The sequence below is a fragment of the Prosopis cineraria genome, unplaced genomic scaffold (genome assembly GCF_029017545.1).
Source record: "Prosopis cineraria cultivar Desert tree isolate PC_DT_omini unplaced genomic scaffold, ASM2901754v1 PC1, whole genome shotgun sequence".
NCBI classification, from domain to species: Eukaryota; Viridiplantae; Streptophyta; class Magnoliopsida; order Fabales; family Fabaceae; genus Prosopis; species Prosopis cineraria.
The window spans coordinates 28,972,238-28,986,705 of NW_026555332.1; the positions used below are offsets into that span (position 1 = coordinate 28,972,238).

General features: G+C 31.8%; 2 protein-coding genes and 1 long non-coding RNA gene across 5 annotated transcripts; 1 reads left to right on the forward strand and 2 right to left on the reverse strand.

The window, feature by feature from the left end:
* Positions 1–2,557: 2,557 nt before the first annotated feature.
* On the reverse strand, positions 2,558–4,216 carry LOC129290947 (60S ribosomal protein L36-3-like). Its single transcript, XM_054928011.1, has 4 exons — positions 4,105–4,216; positions 3,803–3,907; positions 2,909–3,108; positions 2,558–2,809 (listed from the first exon to the last, which is right to left on the reverse strand). Exons 2-4 carry the CDS (start codon positions 3,902–3,904, stop codon positions 2,779–2,781), a joined length of 333 nt encoding a protein of 110 aa, XP_054783986.1. The 5' UTR covers positions 3,905–3,907; positions 4,105–4,216; the 3' UTR covers positions 2,558–2,778.
* Positions 4,217–8,311: 4,095 nt separating this feature from the next.
* LOC129319334 (uncharacterized) lies at positions 8,312–12,918 on the forward strand. Of its 3 annotated transcripts, XM_054964378.1 has the most exons (6): positions 8,321–8,479; positions 8,565–9,945; positions 10,920–10,978; positions 11,375–11,503; positions 11,691–11,826; positions 12,422–12,918. In XM_054964378.1, the coding sequence occupies exons 2-6, from the start codon at positions 9,241–9,243 to the stop codon at positions 12,731–12,733; spliced, it is 1,341 nt and encodes a 446-aa protein (XP_054820353.1). In that variant the 5' UTR covers positions 8,321–8,479; positions 8,565–9,240; the 3' UTR covers positions 12,734–12,918. The 3 variants fall into 3 exon arrangements, with proteins under 3 accessions (XP_054820362.1, XP_054820353.1, XP_054820345.1); XM_054964387.1 differs by having other exon boundaries at positions 8,312–9,945; positions 12,376–12,635; XM_054964370.1 differs by having other exon boundaries at positions 8,321–9,945.
* Positions 12,919–13,059: 141 nt separating this feature from the next.
* Positions 13,060–14,468, reverse strand: LOC129319350 (uncharacterized). The gene is made up of 2 exons (XR_008595484.1): positions 14,316–14,468; positions 13,060–13,624 (listed from the first exon to the last, which is right to left on the reverse strand). It is a non-coding gene; the product is annotated as an uncharacterized LOC129319350 (long non-coding RNA).

Here is a 14,468-nt window from a genome sequence, read left to right on the forward strand (position 1 = left end):
CTGATTTGTAGTTGAAGATTTTTGTGTTTTTTCTATATAAGTGTTTCTACATTTTGCTTTATTAGTATTGAGCATACTTTATTTTGGTACTTGAATATTTTGGTACTATATCAATTGATCTGTTTTTCTAAAAAATAATAATTAGGATAATATGGATGGAGGATCAATTTTGGTTGATAATTTAAATACAAAACAATAAAAATATAATTTTTCTGAAAGTAAAAAAAATAAAATTTAATTATGGTTATTTGAAATTTTGTACAATCCAAATAAAGAATTTTAATATTGGAATTTGAAATTATTTAAACATCCAAACAAAGAATCTGAAAGGTATGGATTTGAAATGTGGGATTTAAAATATAAGATTTGAAATCCAAATTTTAAATTTAAATTTTTAAATCCAAACACTACCTAAAGGTGCTTACTTGCAGTTAATGGACTGCTAGGTTTTTGCTCTATCGTACTTCAGTAGGGGAACCCCATTTTTTTAATTCTTGACAAAGAAAATAAACCTGACCCTTGTAGTTCCAAATTGAATACTGTTTGTGGTTTAATGGAGAGGAAGGATTTTAATGAAAAGGAAAAGAAGTTAGGAATTTTAATGATTATTTATTTAGTTTGGAAAATGAAGGAGTTAATAATAAATTAGCTATTATACTCTTATCAAATTAGAGTCCAGAGCTTGAGGAAAGAGCAGAACCCCCAAGTGAAAACATGCTATAATTCTTTATTAAAATAAAGGGCACGATGGTAATTAAAAGGTTTTATAAGGTTTATGCAGTTCAATAAATTCATCTACCATCCATTTCTTTTTGGCAATAATAAAATAGTAGATTCCATCTGCAAAAGAGAATATCTTTTTGAAAGTAATAGATAATCTTTTCAATTAAATTATTATATATACAAGAATTAAAACTCTTACCTCCAACTACTTTTTTAAATAATGAAAGTGTTCATCACTCACCCTACTTTTGTATGTACCAAGGCCCCAAAACATTTTTTGTGGGTTCTCAAAATATAAGGGTGGCAAAGACTTTCCCTGCCCTTCCCTTCATTGTTTGAAAAGCCAAACCAAATGTTGAATCAAAAAAGTTGGTGATTCTTAATTTTTAGGGTCTAACCAATTATATTAGCCATTGAACTCATGATATAATAATTAAATAAAAATAATATTAAATGTATGTATAAAATAAATGTACAAAACAAATCTACAATATGTCTATTGTCAATAAAATGACATAATGTAACCGTAAATTAACAATATTATAAATTATAATTTTATAACTTATTAAATATAGGTAAATTTTGATTATATTAAATATAAGTAAACTCCAAAGTATTTATATTTGCATCTATAATTATCAATATTTGTTATAAAAAAATATCAAATTATATTTTATACATGTAAATTATTTAAAAATAAAGTTAACTTTCAGTAGATATCTAATTTTTAAATTTATTTTATTTTTTTTTTAATATTTTTTTTAATATTATGTTCAAAACCAACTGATTTTCTAAAAATCATTTCAATTCTCAATTGAACTCCAATTTCTAACTTAATAGTGACTCAACTCCAATTCAATCTGACTCAACTATAAAAACAATTTTTTTTTATTCCAACCAAATTATTAATAGCTCCAATCAACAGTTCAACTAATTTGACCGTCTAGATCAATCTGATTTTTAAAACAATACTTCTCTTTCACAACCAAAGACTAGGTAAAATAGAGGACACTTCATCCACGTCACAAATTTACCTGCTCCAATTGCGTAGTGAATAAAATTTCTCAAGCTCTGAACTTAAAATTCACCGAGCAAAGATGTCGTTAGCAAAGACGCATAAGGAACATAGCGTGGTTAGGAAATATCGTCAATAAAGACGCATTATTAGTACACCATCACAGCACCAATAGGAACGTCCCCTGTTAGGAAACGTCGTCAACTAACTTAGACCCGTGTAAAGGGAATTGGAGGTGCTCACACTGCTCATCACAGTGATGATAGGGCATGATGCTCATTATGTAATGAAATCTAAACTATTTAAATTTTAATTTAAATAATTTAAATTTAAACTATTATTATATATTATTTTACTAAAATAAAAATTTATAAAAATTATAAAATAATTTTAATAAATATTTTATTTTTAATATGATCTAAATTTAATTTAAAAAATTTAATTTAATATTAAAATTTTTATAATTAATATACATTGATTATCCAAATATGCTGCACACTCCAGCTTTAATTTGATGTTAATATGAATTGTAAAGAATACATCTAAATAGTCAATATATATCAAGTATAAAATTTCAATATTAAATTGAACCCTTCAAATTAAATTTAGACCATATTAAAAATAAAAAAAATTTATTAAAATTATTTTATAATTTTTTAAATTTTTATTTTAATAAATATAATATATAATAATAGTTTAAATCTGGACCATCCAGATTAAAATCTAAATAGTTCAGATCTCATCACACAGTGATGACCACCCAGGCCAAATCCTAAGGTAATTAAGTTTGATTTGATTCATCATCAGGCAGACACCAACTGAATATTAAAAATGGCTACGCAATATTTGCCAAGACTTCAAAACAAGAAAAAGCATGACTATGGTAACTGCCATTTGTCACGTCTCAGTCTAAAACCAATATTTCTGAAAGTATAACAAGTCTCCCACTGGGACAACGAATTAAACAAAACCAAGGGGGGTAAAACTACAGGAACTGACATAACACACACTAGTGAAATTGGAGTTAGAGAAGCCGGGTCTCACTTCTTTTTGTCACCAGCTCCGCCAGCCCTGTATAAGGGTAAATAACAGCAGTCAATATCCACAGATCTACCAACAGGAAGAAAAAAATATATGATATGATAATATCAAGACAAGAACATAGCCAACCTCATCTTTCGGAGCACATTAGACATCTCCTCACGCTTCTTCTTAGCTCTCTTATGGGTACCCAACCTTCTCTTTGAAACTTTCAATGCTCTCTTATCCTTGCCAACCTTCAAAAGCTCTGTAATCCTCTTTTCATAGGGAGCAAAGCCAGCAACCTCACGTATAATGTTCCTTACAAAGTGTACCCTCTTGCTGGTTTTCTGTTTGGGTCAAAATAATTGTGATCGCCAAGTTAGAGAAAGTCAAGGTAATCAATGTTTTCAACCTATTAGAAACCCTTTCATTCTACAAGAACGATCAAAGGATTTAGCATTCATAATGATTTGTTCTGTCTATACTCTCCATTTGATAGATGGTAGCAAAAATTACATTGGAATTTGGCGACATAAAAAAACAAGGTGAAGGAACCATATCCTAAGACTACGGCAAGACAAGGTTTGGAAATCACAGTATACATATTTCCTTAAAGCAGAATCATGGAGGAATGAAACTGGATATTTTTTGAAGGTCTGAAAGAATGAAGTAGGATGAAGAAATTTAAACAAATCAAAGTGACAATACAGATTTTGTTAATTATTAGTATTGTGAGTACTCCAATTTTGGGAAACTAATTTCACATGGCGCAAACCTAGAGCGATTCAAGAGAACTCAAAAAGCTGGTTCATCAATGCCATTCTTTTTATTATTAATTGTTGATCAGTTAACAATCACAGCAATCATACAAGTTGGACAACTCGATGAGCTGCTTCATCACCTAGTATGAAAATTTAATCCTAACACATTATTCACTCCAGCGAGAAAGACTACAAAATCTAAACACCGTGGATATTTGGTCGTAGAGTGTACCAATCTAAACATTGAGTTAAACATTTATGTTATACGATGTCAACGTACCCCTTTTCGATCTGACGGGCGAGGAGCCAATTCCTTCTTGGTCACAACGTGACCCTTGTTCAATCCAACGAATAAACCCGTACTCGGCTGTTTCGGAGCCATTGCCTTGAAAAAAAAGCGTTTAGTTCAGAACAATGCACACTTTGTTGCTTGAAACAAGAACGTAAGAGGACAGGGCAAAACGGAATCATAGATTCGAACCCGCCTACCCATCAACAATAGTTAAACTAATCCTAAGAAATTGCCGCGAAGCAGCATCATAACATGAAAGCTACAAGGACGAAAACAAAAAAGACATATACATGAACGGTATATGTAGAGACAGTATCAGAAATCGACGAAATTGACCGCAGCGTACCCGCACCTGCTACTGAGGTTGAAGATGGAAGATTAGGGTTTTTGTTTACTTTTATAGTGAAGGCGTAGGTCAGGGAAACGCAGAGAACCGGGCAGTGGAAAAAAGATGGGTTGAACGTTTCGGTTCGGGTCAGCCCACTTGTTTGGGCCCAAATAGCATGGTAAAACCTTTATTTTATTTATCATGATATACCCAAAAATAAATATGTTAAATTACTATTTATTTATATTTTTATTTCAGAAAATAATATTAACTATAATCCATTCCATTGATTGTTTAAAAAACTAATTATTCAATATATCTAATCAAATTATATTCCATTTGTATTTTTTCAAATTATATCCCAAGAGCTCTCAATTGTCTTGATCCATATCCCTTGACATAAGGGATTCTGTTTAAACAACTAATTATTCAATATATCTAATCAAATTATATTCCATTTGTATTTTTTCAAATTATATCCCAAGAGCTCTCTATTGTCTTGATCCATATCCCTTGACATAAGGGATTCTGTTTAAACAACTAATTATTCAATATATCTAATCAAATTATATTCCATTTGTATTTTTTCAAATTATATCCCAAGAGCTCTCAATTGTCTTGATCCATATCCCTTGACATAAGGGGTTCTAGAATCATATCTCTAAATGGTCGAAGAATGTGTGTGTCTGTGTGTGTGGGGGCGCGTGATGTGTGCTTGTGCGGGGTGTGATGCTTGTATACAGTACACTGGAACCCCATTCCCTGGGAAAAAGGTTATATAGGATAGATAAAAACTTTTTAATTTATACTAATCATATATATTAATTTTATTTTACATTTTTTAAATAATTCATTTGTAATATATTCATTACACAATTTTCTAAATTAAAAATAAAAATTTAACCAGGCAATTTAAAATAGGTTTTCATTATTGATTATTATTTAATTAATAAAAATGATATTTATTATATCAAAAAAAAAATTAAAAACATGATATTTAGCTTATCAATTAATAATTTTGAATTAACGATCAAATTTAAGCTAAATATCAATTTTTATTAATTAACTAATAGTTAATAATGAAAATATATTTTAATCTAATAAATTAATTAAAATTTTAAGCTAATAAATTATATTTAAAATTAATAGTATTGTTAATATTAATTGATATTTATTTTTAATTTTAATGAGTAAACTATAAATTTTTAAATATTAAAAATCAAATTATTAAGGAGAATTTTTAGCATTAAATTATATTCTTTTTTATTTTATCACACCGATATAAATATTTGAGATTCATAAGGTAGTCTTTGGATGGATGGATTTAAATTTAATTTTTATATTTAAAATTTTACATATAAAATTCATTTATATAAAATCTTTTGTTTGAATATTATACAAAATTTTAAAAGTAAAAGAGAGACAAGTTGATATTTGAAACAAAAACAAAAGATCAAAATTGATAGGTTTATCTATATTCATCAATTAGTGAGAGGTAAGAATGAAAGATGAGATGAGTAGTGAGAATAACAGAGGCATCAATAGTAAAAATATGAAGAAAGAAATAGGAGTAGAGTAACTATAATTTCAAATAACTAGAATCTTAAGAGAATTGAAAATTACAAAAAAGTTATAATAAAACATGAATTTGATTTGGATCGAATCCAAATTCAAAGACTTGTATGTATTCAAATGGAGGGTCTGGTTCAAATCCAGATTCTCATGTATTTTAATGCACTCTAAAATTATTTAAACAAAAACATTTATGTATGTTACTAATTTTATAATATTTTTTATTTAATTAGTATGTCGAGAAAACCTATTTAGGATGGATATTGTTTGTGTCAAGAACTTAAGCTTATACAGTGTTGATAAACTAAAATTAACATACACTCTTACGAGTCAAGAAAAACATTGTAGCATGCAATTGACATTACATGTGCTTATATGATCTTAATAATCAAAGAAAATAGAAAGATTCTTGTTCCGTTGTTGTGTGCGCTCAAAAAGGAGAAAATCATATCATAGTGCCCTTATGACTCTAATAGTACCGTGAGATTGATTTAGTAACAATTACTCTAGCTTATATCCTATGGTCACAATTAATTCGTTCTAACGGGTTAAATAACTAATATCCAATCTTTTTTTTTTTAAAAAAAAAAAGACTTACCCTGAAGGCAAAGTACACAACAATGCTACTGTATGAGATATATCTCTTACAAACTATTAGGATAACTTTTAGGTGCAAGTGCTATGGAAGCAATTTGAGTAAGAGATTATTAACTCAGAGAGATTTGATTCAAAAGAGATGTTTTTGTGTGCTTATCATGAGATTTCTAATACATGAATACCCAAAACAAAGATGTCGTGCCCATGTCATCACCGCAAAGTACCAAAGATGAAATAAGAGATATATGGTGACCATACAATGATAGTCCAATGAAAGTGGGAGATATTAATAGATTACAGACCTATCCTTGTTAGGACTCAGATATGCATATTAAATTAATTGGTATTTAATTTAATATATGGTTAAATTAGTTTTGACTAGAATCAATAATTAATTGATGATTGATTTTTTACTGAACCTAAATATCTTATTTATTAAGTTATTGTAATTAATGGGATATATAATATCATATAATGGATAATATTTACATTGATACAATTTCCTATTTTGTGCCATCCACGCACACTATAGATTACGGTGGCTGCCTCAAGCAAAACACATTTCAAAATTGAATACCATTTTCTATTCACTCTCTTCTTTTTTGTAAGATATATCTACTGTGCCTTTTATATATCTATATAAAGACTCTAATAATCTATTCTCTATGTGGGTAATCAGGTTATCTGCTTCGTACCTAGATCTAGTATATTTCTCTCCTAGTACTACGTATTTATACTTGACTTAGATTTCCAACACTCCACATGCATTGTAACTTTTCCAAAATAACCTTGTTACAATCATAATGATCAAGGTTTAAACTTGGAGCTCTTCTACCATGTACAACTTGTAGGAATCCCTGAACTGAAAGTCAATTTATGCGTTTTATAGAAGTTTAGACTTAAATTATATCAGTATTGTTTTGTATATTTTTAGAGACACACAACAGAGTTATAAATTAAATTTCAAAATTCAAAATAGTTTTTAATTAATTATTTAATAAAAGATCACGGTGTAAAAAATTGGAAAAGTTAGATCTATGGTTACATTTATTTAAAATGATTTGCCGGTTAATCGTTTTCAAGTTTTTCTGACCTTTTGTACATACATATATTTATTGTTTTTGAGATAAAATATTCACTATTTAGATATTTAGATTTAGATTCATTAACTACTTATTTGGTAAGAAACATTATAAATATTATTATTTTAAAAGAGTAAATGAGCAAATTACCCTATAAATTTTAAATTCATTAGTATCATAAAGTCTAAACTTATTTATTATGTAAATTATTTCATCAACATTTAAAAACAGTACAACTTGATCTCTGCTATTAGCAAAAGTTAATTTTGACTGTTATTTAACCAAAGATTGATTCAAAAGAACTTTCAAAATTACATAAAAGGGCCAACTTTTTTTAAAGTTATTGTATGTAATTTTTTGGATTCCTATTTATAATTTTCGGATCATTCTTTATAATTTTAAAATCATTTTATGTCCTTTTTTAATCAATTAACAATCAAAGTAAACTTTTGTCAATTGCATGGATTAAATTGCATTGTTTTTAAAAGTTAAAGTAATAATTTACATAATAAATAAGTTTAGGATTTGTGGTGACTTAAAATTCAGAAAATAATTTGTTTATTTACTCATTTTTAAATAAAAATAAGAATTAATATTTTTGTAAAATGATTATCATTTTTATATACCAATCCAAAGAAATACTTGTATTTATTTTTTATTTTCTCAAAAAATAAATTGATAACAGTAATACAAACATTTTAAGGCAGATGATTAATTGAAATGAAATGGTTTATAACTTGACTTAGTTGTTTTATTGGCGTTAGTTGCATCGTTATATTTAAAAATAAAATTTAATTTAACTTTAATTTTAATTTAAATCTAAATTAAATGAACAAGTAAACAGAACTGGTTTTAAAAGTGAACTCGCTGTGGCTCCAACAGAACGGCAAGTTGGTCATCATTGTGTGTTTCTATGATTCGGACGAATTGATCTCGAAAAGTCCCAGTCCTGCCAACCATAAAGTGCCATCGCAGTCCACACTAATTACTCTCTTACCATTGAGCATGTCATCTTCTTCTCCTTCCATTCAACTATGAATAAACCCAAGAAGCTCGAAACCTTCGAGTACGACCTTTGACTTGCAGGTAAAGCCTTTCTCCTTTTATATCCAATATTTTCTCCCTCTTCTTCTAATTCGATTTCTTAAAAACAAAAAAATATATCGTACAGCTATATCACTACCCTATCCGGGTTGGCTGCATACATCAGAAGCTCATCTGGGTCGTGTTCCGGCGACGAAAAAGTCAAATTTTCTCTTTGTTTGCACAGAGAGTTTGGTATTCAGTTCTAGAGTTCATCGGTCAACTGTGGAATTGAATCCTGAGTTTTTTCCCTTTTTGTTTCCACTTTGGTGGTTGTTTCTTGCTCTTACCCAATGTATTGTAGAATTTGCGGTGAATTGAGTATCTTTGACTGAGGCTTCGCTGTAGTCAAGCATAATTTTCTTGGTGTTCAAGACATTCTTATTTCTTAACATCTTTAATGTCAACTCATGCAATTTTATTCGAGTTTCCTGGATTCTTCAAATTGCGCATTTTCGGCAATCCCTTTGTGGTGTGAATCTGTTTTTTTCCCCCTGTTTAGTCTTCTTCTTATCACATGGGTTGAGGCATCAACTGTCCTTTTCTGTTCCTGGTCATCGAGCAAAATTATCTGGTTTGGGATTGCCAGAACCCATCCACTGAGTTGACTTCTCACTTCGTGCCCAATTTCCTTTCTCAAGATATATGGCATGGGGAAGTATATTATTTGCATTCTGTAGGAGATGAACAATTTTGTATTATTGGAATAACCTTTTTATTCTTTTCAATATCTGTACAAGAAGTTTCCCGTTTATGTAAAAGCAATGTCGATTCTGTGTGGCTTGCCTCTTGTTGAGTGTGTGTATTGCCTGGCATGTGCTCGCTGGGCTTGGAAAAGGTGTCTTCATACTGCAGGCCATGACAGTGAGACCTGGGGCATTGCTACAGCAGAAGAATTTGAGCCTGTTCCTCGCCTTTGTCGCTATATTCTAGCTGTCTATGAAGATGATATTCGGCATCCTCTTTGGGAACCTCCTGGCGGCTATGGAATTAATCCTGATTGGTTAATACTCAAGAAGACACATGAAGATACACTAGGGCGGGCCCCTCCCTATTTTTTGTATCTTGATCATGATCATGCTGATATAGTTCTTGCTATCAGGGGGTTAAATTTGGCAAAGGAGAGTGACTATGCAGTTTTATTGGATAACAGACTGGGGAAGAAGAAATTTGATGGGGGTTATGTTCACAATGGTCTGCTGAAGGCAGCTGGATGGGTTTTGGATGCTGAATGTGAAATTTTGAGGGAGTTGGTAGAGAAACATCCAAATTACACTCTGACTTTTGCTGGTCATTCCCTAGGATCAGGAGTAGCATCAATGTTGACGATATTGGTGGTGCAGAATCGTGATAGAGTTGGAAATATTGAGAGGAGGAAGGTCAGGTGCTTTGCTATTGCACCTGCTAGGTGTATGTCACTAAACCTGGCAGTCAGATATGCAGATGTTATCAACTCCGTTGTTCTTCAGGCAAGTTATCAGAAACTAATTTTTTCGCCCTTTAGCAGAAGAATCTTGGGTATCCCTTATAATATTTCTGTATCCTATGGAATATGATAAACATCAAATTTAAAGAGAAGTTGGTAGTGGAAGGTGGCCTGCATTAAGTTGTGTTTTGTGAGTAGCTATTTATACTATGTTATGCAAAGGAGAATTCTTGCAATAGGACGAAAAATCTTAATTACTGTATGTTTCATGCTTGAATGGCTCCAATTTTACTTCACTATTAGTAGTAGAAGAATGTAACTGACCTCATTTAATGGGATATGGCTTGTTATTATTGTTATTAGTAGTAAAAGAATATCTTATCATAAAGAGATAGATATTTCCATCTAGGTGTTGCATTAGTATATCTAGTGAGATAAGGACCATAAATGGAAAACAATTTCTGTTTGCTATTTTTTTGGGTTGTATGCTAAAAAATGCTTTTGCTGGTTTGTTTTGTTTTAATTTTCCCCCATTACCTCTGTTTTTTTCAATAAAGCTACACTTTTTTTTTTTTTGGGATGGGGTGTTTGTTGAGCAGAAGAAAAAGCAGATGGAGGGGAGGACTCAGTTTTTCACTGGGTCAACATGAGGTGTGATATTCAGTTTTTTTTGGGGGAATGTCCTCTGATATGTCTGTTGAAAAATATCGGATCCATTCTAATGCTTACCTTGCTGTGAGAAAGAAGAATGAACTGTTTCATATAATAGTGAGAAGTAATCTCTTGTGGATTTTCACTGAGCTCATCTGTCCAGTGCAAATAAATATATGGGTTAAGCCTTTCATATGTGGAAGTTGATGAATCAGTGAATGATCTGTTTTTATGATTGGTATAATGCAAAACTTATTTGTTTAAGATAAAATAACATTTTCACCACGCAGCAGTTTAGTGTGAATTAGATTTTAGTCTGTTTCTTTCTTCAAGGTTATGAAGTTAACTGGTCTTTACCATGTTCAGGATGACTTCTTACCAAGAACAGCTACTCCACTGGAAGATATATTCAAGTCTCTCTTCTGGTATATCTTCAGCAACTGTATAATTTTATCTCGCTTTCTATCATTCTTGTTACACAATGAGAGAATCTTTTCGGCTTTTAGCATACTATGGTCTATTATGCGCTTCAATTCCTTTCCCCATCCCCCTTCAACACGACCCACCAACCATTAGATGACTGATATAGCGTTGGTGTCTCAGGAAAACTGTTGGAAAAAAAAAAAAGTTTTATGCTTATCTGACAAAAAGGTTGCTTCCTTTTATCAAGACCATAATAAATTCATTTGTTTTGTAGTCAAAAGATACTTTTGATTAGTTATGCCGTAAGTTAGTTTAACCCTGATTTTATTTGTTGGTGTAATTTTAGAGTTTCTACTCGGATAATGTATTTATGAAAGCATGTTTACTGTGGTTGGTAGTTTGCCGTGTCTGTTGTGCTTGAGATGCATGAGGGATACATGTATACCTGAGGAGAGGATGTTGAAAGATCCTAGGAGACTCTATGCACCAGGTCGCCTCTATCACATTGTCGAGAGAAAGCCATTCAGGTATAGTTAAGGATACCAAACACAGTTTATGCAGAATTATTAGCAATTTAAGCCCAATTATTATTATCTGGAATGTTCATTCTCAGTTTTCTTCCATTAGAAAATTTTGTTACTTCATGTAGAAAAAGAGAGTTACTTGTATTATATGGCTTTTGCTTCTGTTTAACATGGGTATCTGCACCTGCAGACCTGGAAGATTCCCCCCAGTTGTCAGAACAGCAGTGCCAGTAGATGGTAGGTTTGAGCATGTTGTCCTCTCTTGCAATGCCACGGCTGATCATGCCATCCTTTGGATAGAGAGAGAGGCCCAAAGGGCTTTTCATGTAAGTTTTTCAGCCTCGTGATCGTTTAATCCATTTACATGTGAAAGTCAAGCTGAAACAAAATTTAGATGTATGTATATACATTTTTATTAGTGTTCTTTAATAGAATCATGACGGATTTGGGTCCTCTGCAATTAGCAAGTAAATGCATGATGCGTAGTTTGTTATTTTAGATAAAGAGAAAATAAACAGCAATTGGAAAGAGAAAAAGTGAGCCTATACACGCTTTTACTCTTTCATATCAGTTTCTCTCTTAAATGGGCGGTGTCTTATTGTAGAGGATCTCAATCTAATTATGACATGGGGAGGAGCATTTTTTATGAAGTTGTTGATGTGACGCTGAGTTGTAAAAGTTGTCCAGAACCTAAATAAAAAATGTCAACAAAAGATTAGGCTGAAATCAGAGTTAGGTACTCTAATTTAATTTGGCATGCTATATTTATATATATACTCAGACTAAGTTTTGAACTCAGATATTTTAACGTTAGAAATGACTCCTTTAGTACCGCTTAGTCAAAAATCTCATGAGAAATTGGCATTCTGTATTAGATCAACAAGTGTCAACCCTATGGTGTTATGTTTCTGCAAACTGCAGTTGATGCAGGAGAAAGATCAAACCATGGAGATCCCTGCAAAGCAAATAATGGAGAGGCAGGAGACACTAACTAGACACAGTGAGGAATACAAGGCAGCATTGCAGAGGGCCAAAACACTAGATGTGCCTCATGCTGACACACTGCCATCACAGTATGGCACTTTCGGTGAAGAAGAAGGAGAGAGCTTGCTGGAATCACAGGCTGAGTCATCTTCCAGTTCAACGAACAAAAGCAAGTTAGAAACCTGGGAGGAATTGATTGAGCGTTTATTTGATAAGGATGAGCATGGCCACATGGTGCTGAAGAAATAAAAAAGTTTTGATGATTGATTATGTAATTTATGAAGCCATAAGAATATGATCAATGCCCCCAGAAAACAATATTCATTCGTTCATTCTTGATTGTTTAGTTGGCTTATGAATAGATAACATTTTGAAGAGAAACTTTTTGAATTTGATTCTGAAACTTGACAGCATTGGAGTTCTTGCTGTGTTTAGTTGGCTTCTGAATAGGCAACATTTTGAAGAGAACTTTGATGAATTTGATTTTAAAATTCGACAGCAATGGAGTTATTGTGCCTCCTGAATATTATCAATGAACCCTATTTAAAAACTCTGATTCTTGATTTGCAACAATATTCAAGTAAAAACATGTTCAATCATGTCAATTTTCTGTGAGATCAACACTGCAAAGTGCAAACATGCAATTTTCACAAAAATAAAACAATTGATATAACTTTATTTACATGGAAGCAGAAACAGGGTAGGTATCAGGCTGGCAATTTTACTGCCACAAAAGCATAGTGACAGCAGTGAAACATTGGGCTCAGTTTTGATTCTCATCCTAAAACAATGCAAAGTCTAAGATATATTTCCCTTTCAAGAAATGGAAAATCCCCCTAAGTTGCAATTCAAGTTCTTTTTTCTTTTTGGCCAAAAAGTTACAATTCAAGTTCAAGGCCATGTTACTTGAACATCAACCACCTGTCTTGAGAGATGGGGAAGAGTCAAGAGATGAATTTGGTTTCCTCAATGAACATGAGGATTTGAAAGCCTCTATTTGCGTTTGGCATTTGACATGGTCCCCCTTGTTCTCCTCCAGGCATTTTTTCAGAGCTTCAACATCACATGGTGACGTCATTTTCTTCATGCTGTTATTTTCTGCGTTGTCATCCATAGATTAAAATTAATAATCAACAGCTCCTGCATTTAAGAACATAGAGCAGACTTCACTGAAACAGAATTCAAATATAAATGAGCATTAAGGAATTCAAATTAACATTCAACATGCAGCATTTACATTCAAGTCTCAACTTGTTAAAGATTCAATTGAATGTACAGCAAAATACATAGTCAATTGCAATTAGATAGTTGCATCATTATGATGATGACCAGACCTATATTACACTCAGCGGAATCTTTGAAATATGCATAATTGATACAATACCCTTTCAATTTTTTTTCCAGATACTTTGACACAACTCGAACCAAGTCATTGACAAGATCATACGTCACAAATACCTTGAGAATTTTTCAAAATTGACGATAATATAAAACGATTAATAAACAGATTGCCAATACACAACAAATCCAACATTGCAAAACAACACAATCCAAATCATACAGGTCGCTTAGTAATCAAAATGAAGAGGGAAAAAGTATAATAGCCAATTACACACCATTCAAGCAAAAATTAGTACCCAAAAAATAAACTCAATATGTAAATATTCCCAAATTCAGATGCGTCAATATTCAACGATTACACGGTCAGATTCAAAGCCAAATTAAAATGAAAAAAAATAAATCAAAGCAAGAACAGCCACGGAAGCAACAGATAACTCGGGCAACAAATTCAAATCTAGATTCAAAGCCAGATTGAACAAATCAATCTCACCGGATTTTGAAGTAGAAGAAGCCCTAGGTTCGAACCTTCTTCACTGCTTGCCCGGCAACAGTCACGCTGGGCTGTCAACGGTGGCCGGCGTCCGACGGGGTGCGGTATGCTTGTCGGTCGACGAGGAGAACTGGATCAACTCCTCTGCACGAG